At 41.2% G+C, this 20,265-nt stretch overlaps 1 protein-coding gene and 1 long non-coding RNA gene across 4 annotated transcripts in view; one reads left to right on the top strand and one right to left on the bottom strand.

Moving 5' to 3' along the window:
* mtfr2 (mitochondrial fission regulator 2) overlaps positions 1–5,885 on the top strand; it is a 50,599-nt gene extending 44,714 nt beyond the window's left edge. For all 3 annotated transcript variants that reach the window (XM_041187308.1, XM_041187309.1, XM_041187311.1), the window contains exon 8: positions 5,339–5,885. In XM_041187308.1, coding sequence (XP_041043242.1) covers positions 5,339–5,428 — 90 coding nt within the window. In that variant the 3' untranslated portion in view covers positions 5,429–5,885. The remainder of the gene's footprint in view (positions 1–5,338) is intronic.
* A 1,221-nt stretch (positions 5,886–7,106) lies between these two features.
* Positions 7,107–18,909, bottom strand: LOC121277831. Its single transcript, XR_005942979.1, has 2 exons — positions 18,801–18,909; positions 7,107–10,117 (listed from the first exon to the last, which is right to left on the bottom strand). It is a non-coding gene; the product is annotated as an uncharacterized LOC121277831 (long non-coding RNA).
* Between the last annotated feature and the right edge of the window lie 1,356 nt (positions 18,910–20,265).

The raw sequence follows: 20,265 nt of genomic DNA, 5'->3' as shown, positions 1-20,265 counted from the left end.
CTACTGCTGGATCTCTATTGACCTTTCTCTTAACCTAAATTGCCAGTTCACATTCGCTAGCTCTGCTTTCATGCCCTTGTAATTGCCTTTATTTAAGTTTAAAATAGTAGTAATAGGCCCAGTCTTCTCTCCCTCAAACTGAATGTAAAATTCAATCATATGATGATCACTGCTACCTAGTGGTGCCTTCACTATTAGGTCATTAATTCATCCTATCTCATTGCACAATACCAAGTCCAGTGTAGCCTGCTCCCTGGTTGGCTCCAGAGTGTACTGACCTAAGAAGTTACCCCAAAACCATTCTATGAATGCTGTCTATGCTTCCTTTGCCCATCTGATTGTTTCAGTCTATATGTAGATTAAAACCCCATGATAATTGCCATACCTTTCTGACAAGCTTCTACTGTTTCTTCTTTGATACCCAGTCCTAGTGCGTGATTACTGTTAGAGGACCTGTACACCACTTCCAGAAGCGACTTCTTGCCTTTATCATTCTTCATCTCTACCCAAGCTGCTTCTATATCCTGATATCTTGAACTTAAGCCATCCCTTTCTGTTGTGTCAATGTCATCTTTAACTAACAGAGCTGCCGCTCCACCTTTCCCTAACTTCCTATCCTTCCTGAAAGTCTCATACCCTTCAATGTTCAGATTCGAATCTATCCCATCCTGTGGCCATGTCTCTGTAATGGCTTTTGATCGTACTTATTTATCTCTATGACCTTTGAGAGTCGGTGAGAGGGGGCTAAAAGTGCGGAGAGGGAGAGCATGGGAGTTCACTCCGAGAGTCAGCGAGAACAGCGAGGGCTGACCTCTAACATTCCAGAACAAAAATCAAGGTGTGACATCATGGGAGCAGGTAGGTGATTGAATGGTGAGTATCCATTGACTTTGCATGTTTGGCTTTCAAATTGATCAGTTATTTGTAATTGTAAAGTTTTATTAGTATCATTAGAGTTTATAAGTAGTAGTAACCTTATCCTGAGTAGTAGGTTTTGTTAATTAGAAATAAATTAAGAAAAATAATAAATTAATTAGCACATAATAAAAGAGCATGGGAGTTCAAAAAGAGCGCAAGAGAAGCCGGAAGTTCAAATGGAGCGTTAGAGGGACTGAGAATTCAAAAGGAGCTAACTGTGGTGCTGGTGGTGGGCCTCAGTGGATCGACCAGATTTGGAAAAAACCAAGTGTGATGTCATAGGGAACTAGAGAGGAGCCAAGAGATAAAAGATCATGAGAGGGAGAGAGTAGTGAGACTTCATAAAGAGGTGTGCGAGGGAGAGGAGACGATTGGTGAGTGACAGATGAGTAAGCACTTTATATAAAGTTTAAGGTATGCCAGTGTAGCTCAGCCAAGTGGTATGTGCATCCTGTGGGATGTGCGAAGTCATGCAGGCACAAAGTTCCCTCGATGACTACATCTGCAGGAATGCCATGAGCTGCAGAAACTTGAGCTCTAGGTTGCAGAACTTGAGCAGCTGTCGGTCTCACTGTGGTGCATCTGCAAGGCTGAGGATTATGTGAGTAACACGTTTAGAGAGGTGGTCATACTGCAGTTAAGAAATACACAGGCAGAAAGGAAATGGGTGGCTGCCAGAGTAGATAAGAGAAACAGGCAGGGCAGTGCAGGAATCTCCCGAGGGAGGGCTTTAGATTTCTGTGGCATTGGGACTGGTTCTGGGGTAGGTGGGACCTGTACAAGAAGGATGGTTTACACCTTAATAGGACTGGGATTAATGTCCTTGCAGGGACATTTGCTTGTGCTGTTGGGGCGGGTTTAAACTAGATTGGCAGGGGAATGGAAACTTGAGGGGAAATTCAGAGTGGAGAAGAGAAAAACTGGCAGTGGGAAGTAGAGAAGTATTAACTGATAAGGAGGATGTATCAAAGAGTGGCATCAAAGTAGTTAGAATACTTGGGGAGTTTGATAGAATTAGAAAAGGCAATAGTAAGTCATTAGATGGGGTCAGAGTAAGGAGGAAAGTTAAAAAGCCTAAATCAGGATTATTGCACATGTATGTGAATGCATGGAGTGTGCCTAATAAGACTGGTAAGCTACAGGAACAGGTTCACAAATGGAAGTATGATATTATTGCTATAACAGAGACCTGGCTCAAAGAAGGGCTGGACTGGGATTTAAATATTCCTGGGAACAAGGTATTTAGGAGAAACAGGAAAGGAAGAAAAGGTGGTGGGAGGGGTGGGGGAGTGGCAGTATTGATTAAAGATGGTATTACATTACTGGAGAGAGAGGATGTTCCAGAGGGGTCAAAGACAGAATCTCTCTGGCTAGAGGTAAGGAATGAAAAAGGTGCAATAAGAATGATTGGTGTAGTATATAGATCACCGACTAGCGGAAGGGATGTAGAGAAACAAATTTGCAAAGAAATTACAGAGAGGTGCAGGAATTGTAGAGTAATTATAATCGGAGACTTAAATTATCCAAATATAAACTGGAATGAGTAGTGAAAAGGGACAAGAAGGGTGAGAGTTTCAGGAGCGTGTTCAAGATATTTTTCAGCAGCAGCATATTTCCAGTCTAGCGAGAGGGCCGACACTGTTGGACCTGATTCTGGGGAATGTGTTAGCCCAAGTGGATCAATAACAGTGGGAGAGCATTTAAGGAAAGTGACCATTCTATCATAATGTTTAGGTTGGCCATGGAGAAGGATAGAGCAGGGATAGTTAATTGGGGGAAAGCCAACTTGGATGGGATGAGAATGAATTGAGTGAATTGGAAACAAATGCTGGCGGAAAAGGCAGTGGCTGAACAATGGGCTACCTTCAAAGAGATAGTATTGCAAACAATGTCAGGGTATATTCCCATGAAGCGGAAAAGTAGGTCTAATAAACCTAGAACACCCTGGAAAATAAATCTAGAACACCCTGGATGACAAGAGCGATAGAGGTCAAGATGAAAAGGAAGAAGGATGACCGATGTCAGGTAGAAAATACAATGGAGAATCAGGCTGATTATAGAAGGACCAGAGGCAAAGTGAAAAAAACTAATCAGAAAAGTAAGGAAAGAGCATGAAAAGAGACTAGCAGCTAACATAAAAGGGAATTCCAAGGTCTTCTATAAGCATGTAAATAATAATAGGGTGGTAAAATAAAGGGCAGGCCGATTGGGGATAAAAAATGAGACTTGCATGTGGAGGCAGGAGATGTAGTGGAGACATTAAGCAAGTACTTCGCATCTGCCTTTACAAAGGAAGAGGATGCTACCCAGGCCGAGGTGAGAGAGGAGGTAACTGGTACACTTGAGGAATTTACAATCGAGAAGGATGAGGTGTTAGAAAGGCTATCTTTACTTAAAATTGATAAAGTACCAGGACTAGAGGGGGTGCATCTAAGGATACTGAGGGAAGTGAGAGAGTAAATTTCAGAGGCGCTGGCCATAATCTGCCAGTTTTCCTTCACCACGGGTGCTGCCAGAGGACTGGAGAATTGTGGATGTTACACTGTTGTTCAAAAAGGGGTGCAAGGATGATTCTGGCAACTACAGACCAGTCAATTTGAAACTTCTGGAAACTATGGTTCGGGACAAAATCAATACTCACTTCGACAGTTGCGAGATAATTAAGGAAAGTCAGCATGGATTCATTAAGGGAAAATCATGTTTAAAACTCCTGGAGTTTTTTGAGGGGTAGCAGAGTAGCTTGATAAGGGCAAATTTGTTGATGTAGGCATTGGATAAGAAATTGGCTGAGTGACAGGAAACAGAGAGTAGTGATAAATGGTTGTTTTTCAGAATGGAGGAAGGTCTCTAGTAGAGTTCCAAGGGGTCAGTGTTGGGATCCTTGCTCTTCTTGATATATATTAATGACCTAGACTGTGATGTGAAGGGCATGATTTCAAAATTTGTGGATGATCCAAAAACTAGAAGCATTGTCAACTGTGATGAGTATAGCCTTGGACTTCAAAAGGACATAGACATATTGGTGGATTGGGCAAACAAATGGCAGATGAAATTCAATGCAAAAAAGTGTGATGTGATTCATTTTGGCAAGAAGAATGTGGAGATGCAGTATAAAATAAAGGGAGAAACTCTAAAGTAGGTGCAGGAACAAAGGGTCCTAGGTGTATATGTACATAAGTCATTGAAGGTGGCATGGCATGTTGAGAGAGCAGTTAATAAAGCAATGGTATACTAGGTTTTATTGTTAAGGGCATTGAGTAAAAGAACAAGCAGATAATGTTAAACTTGTATAAGATACTAGTTAGGCCTCATCTGGAGTACTGCGTCCAGTTCTGCGCACCATACTTGAGGAAAAATGTGAAGGCATTGAAAAGAGTATGGAGGAGATTCACAAGAATGATTCAACGGATAAGCAACTATAGTTATGAGGATAGATTGGAGAGGTTGGGTCTGTTTTCCTTGGAGAAAAGAAAGCTGAGAGGCGACTTGATAGAAATATTCAAGATTCCATGGGATATGGACAGAGTAAACAGTGAGAAACTGTTCCCACTCAAGATTACATCAAGAATTAGAGGGCACAGATTTAAAGTAATGGGCAAGAGGAGCAGAAGTAATGTGAGGAAAAATGATCTCACCCAGTGGCTGGTTGGAGTCTGGAACGAATTTCCTGAAAGGGTGGTGGAGGCAGGTTTGATCGAGGCATTCAAAAAGGAATTGGATTGCATCTGAAAAGAATGAATGTGCAAGGTTATGGGGATAAGGCAGGGGAGTGGGATTAGGTAGATTGCTCTTTCAGGGAGACTCAATGGGCTGAATGAACTCCTTTTGCACTGTGAAGATTGTGATTCTATCAGTTCATCTGTTTTTTTTCAAATGTGCATGCATTCAGATACAGAGACTTACGTTTTTGTCCTTTTATTATTTTTATTACTTCTAGCCTTAACTATTGGTTTACTCTTAGATTTGTACTCTGTCCCTTCCTTTCATGGTCTGTTTATCACCTCCCAAATTAATACCTTCCTCTCTTACTTTGTCCCTACTCTTTAATGTACTACATCTTTCCATATAATTCAACATTGCTTAGTTGTACTGTTTTACTATGCACTTTTAAAAAATTTTTATTTTATCTCACATTTTTTGTTTTGAGTTGAACTCTCAAAAGTCCACTGCCTTCAGAAAGTATAGTGGGGCAATTAAATAAATTGCAGTTAGGGCACTGCAGTAGTGATACTAGACAGGTTATCTATACGTACTATTCACAACACAAGGGTATTATAAAAGTATCCATTTGGAGTCGAAATTGTTTACTTTGCACTACAATCAAAGTGATTATAAGCATATTGCATTTGAAGTTAATGACACCAAAATTTTTGCCTCCACATTTTTGTTTTGTGACTTTTTTTTCCTCTTTCCTCTCCAGTTTGGACAACACCACCTGAAACATGAAAAACCAAATATTTTGAAGACTTGTAAAATATTACAGCCAGCAAATGTAAATATTGGCAACTGATATTAACTGTTGCATACTCTGGAAAAGAATTGGGACCATAGAGCAAGTATAATGGACATAGTAATAACATGCTTGCTTACAATATTTCATATTTGTAAATTATCCACTGAAGATAAATTGCTTTTATACAAGAAAGCTAACTCAAGACATTGTAAATTTTAAATGAGAGTTGTTGGTCTTTCTACTATGTGGTGAAACTGCTCATAATAGGATTTATGTTTCTTTCAAAATAGACTGTTAAAATGTGAAAGCTACAGTCCTGGTAAGTTTGAGTGAATGTTTTGCTGGCACTGAATATTAGTTTTAATTATGGCATCTCTTTCAGCTTGTGATTGTGCTTGTAAATTCTGAAACTATTGGAGATTAGCTTTTCAGTCCAGTTTACATTTAACGAAGACAAAGTCATGTAAAAACGTAGCTCATCAAACAAACTGTAATAAATGTTTCACTTACCATTCACTGTCTTTAGAAAAAAATCAGTTATAAGTGCTATCCACCTTGTATTGCATTTGGATGTTTAATACATGTGAAATATTTTGTTTCCCTTGTTAGCTGCATATTTGGAGGTGGGGGAAAATCAGTTACTTTTAGTAATTCTTGGAAGTTTTCTTGGGAACTCATTCAATAATGTATGTATTTTAGCTTTTAATTTTATTATTTACTTTGGAGACAGAATATTTTTTTAAAAAATGCTAGCTGGATTGCATCTACAAGGTGCCAAAGCTGATCTGGACACCCAGTAAATTCCTTTATTTATCCTGGATAAAATGCATTTGGGTAGACTTCCAGCAGGTGGAAGAGAGGCAGTCTAAGTACCAACGTAAAATAAAACTCCTTCCTGCTATGAGTCAACTGGGTAAATCCAACCCCGAAGTACTAGATGCCCTGATTCATTAGTATAGATGAGGCTACACGAATTCCAGTTTCCAATCCTTTTGTGGCTACAAAATTTTATATTATTTAGCCCCTCCTCCCAATTAGCTGTCAAAAGCTCAGAGCTAAGCTTTGCCCTAGTCGTTCCTCATTTAAAGATTTGCCAGTTGTGTTTTGTTTTCTTGTTATAGCAATCCAGCTGTTGGTAATTTTGATCTTTTCGGAATCAAAGGATATTACTGGATGCGTTGATCTGTGAATTCTCATGTTCATATTGACTTGGGAATTGATACTGAAGTTTTGTCTTTTGTGATATCTACATTGTCCAAATAATGCCCATGTTGTCTCTGCTCAAACCTGCCTGGTAGGCTGAGTCAATGATGGCACCTTTTGCAAGATCTAAGGAAAAGGCTCCATCCTTGGAGCAATGATTTTCAGGGTTTCCAAGTGTCAGATTTAGGCCACCATTAAGTCAAAGACGTTAAATGTACTTGTGGAGGAATTGCATAAGTTGGATAGCAGTTGTTCTCCTCACTTCGACTTCAATTTCTCCTTAAAAGCCAGGATAACCGCCAGAGCGGACCATTCGTGTTTCACTGATAGGGAAGAATGATAGAGGTTTTGTAAGAGAAAGAATGAAGACTGGAATGCTTACAAAAGGTTCATAAGTTGAGGATTTTAAAGTACCAGTTCTAAAATTCACAGCATGCCAGGGTATACATTCTGCTCCTGTTGTGTTGAGGCCCTTGGCCTCAACTAACTGCAACTGAAATATTTGCTTTTGAAGAGAAGCACATCCAAGAGCTGTTGTAGACACTTTTATTTTTAACCACACAAAATTAAAGATACACTGGATAGCTACAAACACCAGCAGCAGATATGTTCAGCTATTACTAATATGATAGGGTGAAGAATGTTTAGTTTGGCTTTGGCTTTAGACATCTGTGTGGTCAGTAGTCCTTTTGTGGCTTTGCTTCATAGCACTCAGTGGAAATATTGCACAACATAGACAAATCATTAACAGATAGACAAGCCAATTAAAGGATTCATTCACACTTTGCAGTAGGAATTCCAGTATATAATGGAATACATTAACAGTTCCTTGTCAAACTGACATTATGAACTTTGAACCATTAAACATGATCAGCAGTTAGGGTAGTGAAGTATTCAAATATACTTGAGAAATTTGTTAAAGCATTTCAGAAACACATTATTACTAATTCAAGATGGAAAAAAATACCCTTTTAAAATATTTTCCATTCTTGTGAGGCTGAAGCATAGTTATGCAGTAATATAAAAGGGGCACTCTGGTGCCATGTTTATTACTGAGCTACTATTGGTAGTGGGTTAGTAATTGCATACATATATGGATGGGCTGAGAGTTCAACTTTATTTTGAGATCCAACATGGTGGATCCAATGTCAAATATTGTTTGCAAGAGCTTTTTAATCTTACATTGGTGCCAGCTGTACTTTAAGTTGGAGGCAGCACGTGAAACTTCTTAAGCAGGTTTCACTGCTTTCAATGACAAGGGCACTGGGCCCTTTACGGGTTTTGCATTCAGGACTAACCCAATGAAAGAAGGTGTATGGGTGCTTTGGCTTTCTGTATGTGCCAGGTGTTGGGGATCCAGAATTCCAGGGATTAGAAAGGCTATTTAGGTAGCAGGCCCATAACATGTCAGTCACCAATGGAATATAAATTAAATACAATGTATTTTCCTCATTTACAATCTTGTGCATTACTAGACACTAGGGAAAGTCTATGATTCCCCTTATGTCCAGTGCTGATAGGGCCATAGGACATTGGAATTAAAAAAAATTATAGGACTGGTTTGTGCAATAAATCGATCCCTGCATGAGGAAACAGAAGTGGTTCATTTACTCCCTCACAGAACCTTGTGGGAATAGGAATATCCGAGCAAGGATTTACAACAAATTGCAACACCCCCACCCATCACTGCTCAGGATCTGGTGGATATCACTGTTATGATAGAAATGGCATCATTTATATAACTTTTTCTGCAGGATTTAAGTGGGATTAGGGTTCCAAGTATGGAGTGTGGAGATATTGGAGGAGGATGGCATGGTCAACTGTGTCAAAGGTTGCAGACAGGTCAAGAAGGATGGGGAGGGATAGTTTACTGCAGTCACATTCATACAGGATGTTATTTGTTACTTTTATAAGAACTGTTTACACTAAGGAACAAACCCTATGTCAACATTTATGCTAGAGCAATTATCATTGCTAGGTGTAAGATATATCCTTACTTCCTGTGGTGAAATGCAGTCCTTCCCACAATAAGTGTGAATGAAACACTTGTGAAACATATATGCAAGTAGAAATGGATGGAAATCGATCCACTGGGAGTTCTGGAAGCAGCAGGTAGTTTGGCACTCTTTCCTAAGAAGCTATTCTACCCAAACAACCCCACCTACACATCCAAATTAGAATATAAACTACCTCTTCCTGTCATTCTTGACCTGTCTACAACCTTTGACACAGTTGACCATACCATCCTCCTCCAATACCTCTCCCAGACATATGAACTTGCGTGAAGTTATTGTGAGAGCCACAATTTTGAAGTAAAATCAAGCTTCTCTTACAAGAGGGTTCTTAAATCCCAGAACTTGACAGGTAGGTTTGAAAAGCACTGTTTACTACATCTGGACCGTGTGGACCAAAGGTAGTGTTTGAATACTGGCCTGTTGCTGTGAAGGCACCATGCAGCGACATGGAGTGGACAACTGAAGTTGGTGGCGCTGGAAGTCGGACTCATCATCTATAAGTATGGGGCTACACAAGATATGGCAGCTCTTGGCTGCTGTGCAGCTTGGATAGACCTGTGGTCAGAGCGGGGTCCCTTCCCCCAATAGCAAGTCAAAGCCGGATTCACCACTTGCTGGAATTTTATGGAGCCTGCAAGAGCAGGACTTAATTAGGGATCTGAAATTTTGATTTTCCTGATGGCAGTTGAGATGCAGAGATTGAGTCAGTGGCATGTTCGTGGTGTGTCAGGCCCTAAGCCATCCTGTGGCAGGTCCCTACTTGTACAGTAAAGTTCCGCCATTTTCAGGAGTTACGTTCCCACAAAACCTTACAAACGGCAAAATCATGAATGACGAACATGCTTTACAATGGGAGTCAATTAGATAGGTTCTAGCAATGTGAGAGCAGCATTGGTTTGTGCAGTTACTGCACAGCAAATTATGGTATGCGATAGATGGGGGGAGCCTCTGAGCTCAATGTTATAACAAAAGAATCCAACTACAGACTCAACTCTTCTTTTAACATCTAAGAAAAGTATTGAAAATTTTAAAGAGACAATCCTCATTTAAGAAAATCATGAATCATCTCTGACAGACAAACGTAAAACTTAAAAACAGATAATTGCAAAATATTTTCATTTAAAACATGGCAAAGTAACATTCTCTTTGGCTATTGTGCATTATCCCTCCTCTCATGCCAAGTTTTACTGAATCAGATGTTGATGCATTTACTTAAAAAGACAAACAAATCGGTGAGCATTTCAAAATTGAACAGAGCTGTTATTGCAGCTTTGGACTGAGAGATTCAGATGTTTCCAGGTTAATCTGTCCGTGTGGTCTGCAGTTCAGCTGTATACTTTCCAGGCACTACTTCTCACCCCTGTCAGAAAGGTGCTTAAAAAAAGAGAACTAAATGTCCATGGCTAGGACTAATGAAAGGAATCCGCTTCCAGAGACTTGGACACCAGCTCCCCATTAAAACGTGCCGAGGCCTCTGGTCCATCATGGCTGCCCTCTCCTCCGCACCAAACATCAACCGCAGCCATGCCTGTTCAGAATAGAATTAATAAAATGGAATAAGTTTCATTTAGAATAAAGTGTCTTTAATGAGAGGGGGGAAGAAAATGTGGATAGGTGAACAATTGCTCACGCAACGGAAGATCTAGTGTACAAAAGCTTTAGCGTGGGTAAGTGAATACGTGAACAAGGAAGTCACAAAAGGCTGGGCTTTACTGTAATACATTTGCAGGCCATGGATACTCATTATTTTGAAACTTTTAAAAATTATGACCTACATTCAACATTAAGGCAGCGCTTGCATCTGGTTCATGTTCATTTAAAGGCTTTATGCTGTTGTATCTGAGGTCAGTGGTTTCTTTTCTTAAACTCTGGCATCAGGAAGCGCAACAGTGGAATGGATGTTTGGCTCCAGGCTCAGGCCTGGCAAGGGTGAATCAGAGGTGGGTGGGGGAGGTGGGGGTGGTGGTTAGAGTTCAGGTGTAGGAGACGTAGAGGAGGGTTACAAGGGAGGAAAGAGGGTGCGGTAGGGATTCAAGGAGGTGTGGAGGAGGGAAGGGCCTAGTGTCTTGGCTGTGGTGGAATGGGGGTGAAATTTCAGTCAATGATGGTGAGCTGAATGAGGGGCGTAAACGGCAGGCTTGGCACTGTCTACATCGGGGTGCTGTGGATCAAATTGAGGGTGCTGGCTGGTGGAGGGAACTGTTAAAGGGGAGAGGAGGATTTGGTAGGGAGGCAGGTTCAGTGACATGGTTGGGTAATCAAAGTTGTAGGGTGGGCACAGGCATGGGCATGGTGAAAAACATTAAGGCTGACGACGGGTGGGTTTAGTGTCAGAGTGATTTATTGCTTATTGGATGCCAGGGTCAGGGAAAGAGATGCATAGGATACTAGGGACAACAACCTGTTCGCCCAAGTGTGAGGCGATGTCATGCCTTTTGAGGATATCATATTCTTAACTTTCAAGATATGGACTTCAATTGACCTGGACTTTTGAAAATTTACTTTAAAAAGTCGTCAAAATGCTGTCCACGATGGATGCCAAGGGTCAGGTGACTAGTGTTCGTAATTTCTGCACAGACTCAAAATTAGCTTGTGTGAACCTGATTCTAGAAAGTTCTCAAGTGCAAGTTGATTTCCCAGGTACAAACTGACCACCTTTACCAGCTCAATGGAAGACAATGGCTACCAGACCTGCTGGAGCAGTGAGGTTGGAATACCAAATAAAGCCTTCCAGTTAGTTGATTGTATGTTGATGGGTTATCAATCACTCTGGCTCCAACTCATTATGTGGACGATAGTGGAGGTACTGAAATTTGCCATCACGTGACCAAAACTGTCTAGAGATAATGGATCTTGTTACACAATAGGGTATTACTACCCACCAAAAGAGTCTGCAAACCAACAGGTCATTCTCCCAGTCAGGAGAACAGGACCCTGCCTAACATGCAGTCAACTCAGGCAGTGTGAGGAGGACAATTTGTTTTCATCTGTAAAGGTTCATATCTACAGAAACTTGGCCATAACCTCATTGGAAATTCCGACACTTTTTAAATGACAATCAATGATGGTTTCGTTGTCATCATCAAACCTTTAATTCCAGATTTTTTATTGAATTCAAATTTCACTATCTACCATAGAACCATAGAACACTACAGCACAGAAAACAGGCCATTCAGCCCTTCTAGTCTCTGCCAAAATATTATTTCGCTAGTCCCATTGACCTGCACCTAGTCCATAACCCTCCAGACCTCTCCCATCCATGTATCTATCCAATTTATTCTTAAAACTTAAGAGTGAGCCCGCATTTACCACATCAGATGGTAGCTCATTCCACACTCTCACCACTCTGAATGAAGAAGTTCCCCCTAATGTTCCCCCTAAACCTTTCCCCTTTCACCCTAAAGCCATGTCCTCTCATGTTTATCTCTCCTAATCTAAGTGGAAAGAGCCTACTCGCATTTACTCTGTCTATACCCCTCATAATTTTGTAAACTTCTATCAAATCTTCCCTCATTCTTCTACGCTCCAAGGAATAAAGTCCATGGTAGGATTAGAATCCGGGCCCCCAGTGCATCACTTTGGTCCTCTGGACTACTGGTCCAATGCCAATACCACTATGCCACTGTCATATTACTGAAAAAGGAGATTTTTTTGGTTGAAGCTTTTCATCTTGCACTCATCAGGACAATTCACAAGAAAACACCAATGTCAGGAGAAATGTATTATACAGTATGAGAAGAGAGTGCTGATTGATTGGCAAGTAGACTCTGATTGGCAGAGGCATTGCCATGGTGAATGCACCAGTTGTTTGTGACTGACAGTTAACTGCCAAGCATTGTTTGAAATTTAAACTAGGCAGCTTGACTATGATTGGTCAAGACATTGACCTGGGGAATGAACAAGTGAATGGCTGTCATTTATTTTGCCTAGCTGAAACAGGCACAATGTGTGTACATGTTCTTTCTGTCTGCAAAGAACAGGGCCCTGTGTATTAATATATGTAGCTTCCAATACATGCAAATGCATCACACTGTGAACCTGACTGACAAGCTTAAATTGATTGTCAGCATAATTCTTAGCACACTAAGGATTATTTAGCAAATGTCCAATTGTGAAATCACATCTGATGTTGGACACCGTACATGAGTTTTGCAAGCATGGACTGGGTGGGTACGGCCTGTACCTTGCGTTGTGAGCAACGGAAGGGACAAGCTGTTTGGAACGATCTGCCAGTATTTGGGATGTATGGCCTACATAACTAGCAGCACAGTGGCACTGAAATTCATACACTACAGTACTCATTTGTGTGATAGGTGGGACATCTTTTTGGCTTGACGGCAGTATCCTGTTAGTGGCGAATACCACTCGTTGTTACTGCATAGTTGATACAGCTAGCTTCACCTGTTGCTCAAATTTTTGAGATAACCTTGCCTTCCAGGGTAATCTGAAGTAGACTGGGCACTTTTCGGGGTTGAATGTGATGACCTTGGTCTGTTCATGAGTTTGAATGATATACAGTGTGAAATGATCTGATCAGGGTAGCCATTATCCTGCAGAATGTCTTTGGTGTGCCCTATTTCAGTATCAAGCTTGCCTGGTGAACAAATGGCTCAGGCCCTATTTACGAGGTCGCCAATAAGGCCAATCCTACGGCATGTGGAACTTTAAGAATCCCAACGCGTGTATTGACCAGTAAAAGTAGGCTTGCGGTACCATTAAATTTAGCTCTCGTACTAAGGAACTGTCCAAAAAGTTAAATATGTACACATGAACATAAAATAAATTGTGTGCTATTTACAAGTGGTAAATATTTTTATACATTTATGTTCATCTTTTGAGCTTTTTTTTCTACCACTATGTCTAGGTGCGATCCCAAGATCAGCTGCTGAGGTGGAGGCAGTCAGCTCACTGAGATGCCCTTTTACCTTGGATGAATGTGGCGGGCCTCCTCTGGAGCTGTGGGACTTTGAGGGCTCCAGCCTTCTCTGGGTCTCCTGTGTTAGTGCAAGGGCATCCCTCTTAGCCTCACCTGTTGGAGCTACTGGGGTCAATGGTGGAGGCGATGAGAAGATGCTGTTAACCTTGTGGCTGTCCTGAGAGGAAGGTCCCAGGACAGCTGGCATACACAGGGCAGAACCTGGCAGGGTGACTGTCTTTGGTCATCCAGACATACTGGCCAGTTTATCAAAGTTGATTTTGCAGGCATTCTGGCGGATTGCTCATGGACCTGGCTTCAAGAAGGACAATAATGTGTTTGATCGTCCTCTCACCTATAATGTGCATGCTATTGGCGTGGCTCTGCAGTACTGCCCAGAATTAGTGGGGTGGAGGGGGAAAGTTTGAAGAGAGATCAAGGGTAAGAGAGGGAGGCCTGTTCCCATACCCGCTCATAGCCACACTGTCATAAAACTCCACTAGAGAGAGACCCCCGTGAAGGAGAGAGAGCCTTCTGAGAAAGATACCCATTATTGGAAGAGGCCTAATGTCTCAGTATCCCAATTTTCGCAAGGGGTCTTCAATCAGCTCTCAGGGCTCTTGTTAGTCTTTGCAGGTGGCCAAATACCCATTTTAGGCAGCCATTTTGGAAGCCTGAAAAATTATCTGACTCAGTTTTGAGTTGGATGTTCTTCATGCCTTCTTGGTTCACAGGGTTTTAATTGCAGAAATTAGGTGGTGTTATGCCCAAATGGGATAGTAATGCAGTTTTAGTGAAGAGCTTTGATCTATTAGAGATTAAATAAGCCACTATAAATCATAAATCATTTATAAGCCAACTGTCAATCTATATTAGTTTATTTTGGGGGAAAAAAACACTATTTTTATACTGCTATCTCCATTACATTAAAGCTGGGGAAGGACAACACTTGCCAGCTCCATTTCTATCTATCCAGTCATAGTCAGTGAATTTCTTTAACCAGTCAGATTGAAAGATTGTGTAATTAACAAAAAAAGAACCAAGAAGAAAGAGTAAATTCAGTGCTGGTTCAGGAACCTAAAGATATATACCAGGGAAAGAGGAAGTGAATTAAGAGAGAAAAGAGAAAGGAAAAGTTTATATAAGTATGAATTTTATGTTTTAAAATCTCCAACCACTAAAACCTGAATGACTCTCTACACTCATGATAGTTAATTTTCAGTGCCAGAGGAGCTGTTGGGCAGCAATTAATACCTATTGTGTATTTAAAAGAGTACTTGGACTTTCTGTTGTGAGTTCAGACATTTGTTGTCCTAATACAACAAAGATTTAACTCTTGTTTTGGGTCCCTGCCACAAATTTCATTCCCTAGCCACTGACTTCATCCCTCAGTCTGACCACAGCCTGAAGCTGAACCAGTATGTTCATGGCATTCTATTTGCCTGAGCTGAGCTTCTGACCCCAAATCCTCTCCATCACCAGGACCAACAACTTCCATCTCCATAATATTGGCTGTCGCTGCCCCTTCCTCATCTAATCTGCTGCTGAATTCCTCATCCATACCTTTGAAATTGTTGATTTTAGAGGTAACATTTGTGATGGTCTTTGACCCAGAAACAATAACAGGAAGGAAAATCTGTAATTATTTAAAAATGTTTGGGGAACCTGTAATTGTTTTGAAAAATGTTTGAAGAAAACTTTAAGAGTTTGTATCACTTGTAAAGGGGTCAATTATAGTTTTTGGTTAAGAAGAAATACTGGTCCATGTGACTGGATGAACCTTGACTAGGAAGCAGTACCAACAGAAAGGAAGTTAAAATATGGAGAGAAGAGGTGATCTGCAGGCTGAGTTGGAGAGCTGGATGTCTGAGTGATCAGAAAGCACTTTTAGGACTGCTGCCACTGTTTCTTTCGCCTTTGCATGATTAAATGCACTGAATTAGCCATACTGTGTGATGGTAAAGACAGTTCTGGTAGTTTCACACTATCATAATCAATGGGCGCTGAGGAGTTAAGAAGGTTACAGAAAAAAGTGTGTTATTGTCTGGAAGATTGCACAGATGTAAACCCTGTTTATGCAGAAGCTGCTGCCTGCAGAGAATTGGCTAAGTCCTTGAAGGAACGGGACTGAAATTCTCCCTGAGGAAGATCTGAGTTTGGAAAAACCGTATGGCCGAAATTGGTGCCATAAAGGCGGAGTAGACAACCTATAAGGTCTGAGAGATTTATCTTTGTTGTATCTGCTATCGTATAATTTATAATTCATACTGACCATGATTTTCCTGTTAATTTTTGTTTAAATTACATTGACTCTGATACATGTTTGAGTAAGAATCAGAAAAAGTGAAACTTCTTCGGTAATTTCTTCATTTGCTGGTCGTTTGGCAAATTTGGTTCGTTTGGGTTATGGATCCCCATGGGAATTGTAACAGAATGCTCTCCTGGTCAGCCTCCCACCTTGCATTCTCCCTAAACTTAAGCCCATCCAAAACTCTGCTGCCATATCCTAATTTGCACCAACTTAAGTTCACAAATCACCCCTGTGCTTGCTGAGATCTATTGGTTCATGATCTGTCAATGCTTGGAATTTAAAATTCTCATTCTTATTTTCAAATCCCTCCATAGCCTTATCTCACCCTATCCCCCAACACAGCATAAAGATCACATCGGTTTCTTTCTTATTTGTACTTGTCAGTGACCTCTAGAGTCATTTTTACCCCTAGTTATTTGAAACCAGATCCTGACTATGCAAAGGGATAGGATTCCTGGATGGGATAATTCAGTTTGCTGCCCATGAATCTGGCATAGTTTTTGATTTATTTTGGGAAAAGATTTTGAAAATGAGGATCAACATACATAGATAATTTGTTAGCCAATCTCTTTCAAGCTTGCCCTCAAGTTTGCTGCGAAAGCAATGAGTAGCTGCCTGTCCTGTCCAACTTTGAATTCAGGAGACCTGAGATTATGTCCTAAATTTTTGTAAAGAGAGAGAGCCTCTCCGTCATATGAAAGTGGCAGTAGAGGCCCGAATCTGGAAGTCCCACCCCCAAACATGGCACCTACCATTTTTGCATATTGTTGGGAGGGTGGGTGGAATGGGGACAGGTTCGAGTATGCGCATCCGTGGTTCACAGGGGCAGCTACACATGTTAAAGTACAGCTGCCTCAGGCTGTTCTGTTTTCTGCTCATGGGATGTCCAAAACATGACTTGTGCACTGTTGATCAGGTAGAAGGTCTAAAGCTGCAGGACTTCTTTGGAGAGGTAAGGTGCCCTTTTGGATATGGACCCAGGACACCTTTCTGGGAGGACAGGTGTCCTTTTGGAGAGGCCAAGTGCCCTTTAAGAGAGGTAAGGTGCTGGTTGCGATTGTTAATAGTAGACATGAATATGTGTATGAAGTGCTTAAGGCATTGGAACTGACAAAACGAGTTATGAACAGAGCTGTCAAAAGGAGCTGTTGTGTTGAGGCTTTTAAAACTCCTGCCCTTTAGAGATTTGAACAAAAACTGTCTGCAGTGTTAAAAAAATTGCTTGCTGTTTCTCTCTATCTAATGATATAAACTTGAGGATTATCATTACAGGATTAGTGTTGCATGACTGATTTCGTGACCTCTCGTTATCAGTCAGGTGCCTGTCATTTCACAATTTGACAGCTCCAAGTGGTTGTAAACTCTGAAGTGGGATTATGAATTCCAATGCTTGCTTTTGTAATGGATTAAAGGAAGTTAAGTTTAGTGAATGGGCTTTTAATCAATGCGCTTTTTTAAATAGTGAATTCTTCAACAGACACTGAGAATTTTATTTTAACTCATTTCATCATAGGTCTGCCCATGGTGGATATTGGGTAAAGTTAACATGATAGATGTAAGGGCAAAGGGTGGTGGGAGGACATGTGTTGGTACTAAATTGGCAAAGGAGCTGGGGGTGGGTGACAGGTTGGCATGAAGAGTATGAGGGGCTGGTGGTGGGTGGCATAGATGTATGAGGTGCCATGGAGGGTGGATAGTTTGGCACAGAGGGTATGAGGAGGGGCCATTGGGTGGGTGGGTGCATGGGTTGGTATGGAGGATATGAGGGACCATGGGGGCATAGGTTGGCATGGGTATGAGGGGCCATGGGCTGGGTGGGGCGTGACGGTTGACTGGAGGGCTATTTTATGTTTTAATGATTTTTCAAAAAAACTTTGATAAAGTACCTGTGCACTGAGGCTGGCCTTTCAACCAGCCTGCTCCACACCCAGCAGCCTCCTACCTCTTTCCGTGGTCACCCACCACGGCACCCATTTTCACCTGTCCCCCCCACCCCCCCACCCCCAATCCCAACCTCCCCACCCCACCCCCGACAGAAAATACAACCTTCTGCGGCATTTCCTATTTGTTTGTGGTTTGTGGAGCCAGGACTGTCCTGGCTCTGCGCTCTTGACCTGAGAGTGAAAATTCAAGCCTATCAGTGCATGTGTTAATGCGGGATGGGAGTATGGGATTCTGGCCCACTTCCAAAGTAACATTTATTAAATATAGAAAAAAGTAATTCCCTATCCACCCAGTTGAACACCTTTTCTGTGAATATGTGTGATTTTTTTCTACTTAAATGCTTGGGAGGTGGCGTTCATCCACAGGGAACATATTAGGGGATCATATGTAGACAGCATGCAGTTTTGCATCCATTAAGATTTGTTAGGATCTGTAACACTTATGAATAAAGAAGTTTATCTTTCTTAAGCAAGAACTGATTTGAGTTTGAAATTTAAAAACTGTAATTTAATTTGCTACCACTAGAGTGTGATCATTGATTGAGTTAAAAGAATATACTTGAAAGAGGCTTTCAGAATTTGTTTTTGTCTCAATACTTCGCTTAAATTATGTAAACCAACGTACCTTTTCTGTGCCTATCATTTTTACATCATGGATCACAAACTACCATACTGCTCAGCACTGCAAAATGTTTAAAATGATTGCCTGTTGGGAGAATAGAGTATCGATACGATTTATTGTGGCTCAGCTGTTGGCTTGGTGCTGAGATTGACATATTTGCGCCATCTCTGAACTCTGAAAGCCAGCCCAGGAACTGATTTATGATCTCAAAAGTCCCAATATTGCATAGTCATTTGTGATCTGAAGAATAAAACCGAGTATTGTTTTTGTGTATCAGTGGCACTGTTTCTTCATCTGCTTAAAATGGTAATTAAAAGTGTTAAATGTTCTACCACTAAGTATTTTAAAAATCCTATACCAGTTGATTTAAATTCATAATTAGTATTATAATTTAGGTTGGAAGGAATCCTGATTACTAACCCATTTGAAAAGGAGTCCTTCAACCAAAGAAATTTGAGAAACACTCTTTCGTGCAGTGGTTTGCAAAGTGGAGGCTGTAGAGACTTTCTTGGGTGACTGTGAAATACTCTATAGCATACAAGAGAAAAAAAACATAAAGAGAATAAAATAGAAAAAGATAAGCTGCCCAGTTTGTATAAATTAAAGCTAGTTTTTGGATACTGAACTGTCAACAAAATAGAAAACAAAAACAGAATTACCTGGAAAAACTCAGCAGGTCTGGCAGCATCGGCGGAGAAGAAAAGAGTTGACGTTTCGAGTCCTCATCTGTCGAAGGGTCATGAGGACTCGAAACGTCAACTCTTTTCTTCTCCGCCGATGCTGCCAGACCTGCTGAGTTTTTCCAGGTAATTCTGTTTTTGTTTTGGATTTCCAGCATCCGCAGTTTTTTTGTTTTTATGTCAACAAAATAGAATGTGCACCAGAAACCGGTTTATTCACCAACTCCACAAACCAGAGATACTAGGTTGGTATACATGATCCTTTGACTTAGAGACAGAATGCACATCTGGTAAAAGTTTTTTTTAAATTGTTTGTAAAGCATTTTCAGTAAATAATATAGTGCAGTAATGCAGTAATATAGAACTTCTTTGGAGTCCTTTCACCTTAATTTTTGTTTATCCTATCTCGCCTGACCTTCCTTCGCAGGCTGGGCAAGATTTGGGCAGTTCAGTGCATCTCCAGGGCACTAGCATCGAGGGCACTCTGTCAGATGCAAGGAGGGGGAGGTTGGGTTGGGCTAGGTCTCAGTGGGGAAGGGGTTTGGGCCTCAAGGTGGCGGGTCAGGCTTTGGTGCGGAAGGAGGTTGGGCCTCAGGGGATGTGAGTTGGGCCCAGGGGCAGGAGTGCATCTGGCTGGGTTGGGCCTTGGGAGTGTGGGGTGAGAGACCAGCCTGGCAGGGGTGGGGAGGGGAGGGGGTGAGAGTCAGACTTGGCAGGGGAAGGAAGAGTGCATGGGCATGGGAGAAAGTCCCGTGGGTTGGTGAGATCCTGTTGGGAGGTGTAGTCCCTTGGCGAGGGGGAGTAGTAGGAGCGGGTGATGGGGGGAAGAGACCCCTTGGGGAGTCCTCTATTGGATTTATTAATAGCCATCTTGATTTTAAATTCACTGGTTTTGGATTCTCCCAAAGGTAGAAATATTTTTTCCATGTTTAACATGTCCAACCAATTCATAATTTTAAAGACCTCCATCAGTTCACCTCGAAGTCTTTTTCAAAAGAAAAAAAGTATTAAATTTTTCCTGATAATTAATATCTAAGTTATGATACATCCTTGTAAACCTTTATTTGGACTTTCTTCAGATCTTCTAAGGTCTTTTTTACAGAATGATGCCCAGAACTGTACACAGTATTCCAAGCACAGCATGAATCAGTATAATGTAACTTTGCTACTTCTGAATTCTGTGCCTCTAGACATAAATCTTAGTG

The sequence above is a fragment of the Carcharodon carcharias genome, chromosome 5 (assembly GCF_017639515.1).
Source record: "Carcharodon carcharias isolate sCarCar2 chromosome 5, sCarCar2.pri, whole genome shotgun sequence".
Lineage (NCBI taxonomy): Eukaryota > Metazoa > Chordata > Chondrichthyes > Lamniformes > Lamnidae > Carcharodon > Carcharodon carcharias.
The sequence above is the reverse complement of the archived record's forward strand: the minus strand, read 5'-3'. Positions and strand labels throughout refer to the sequence as shown.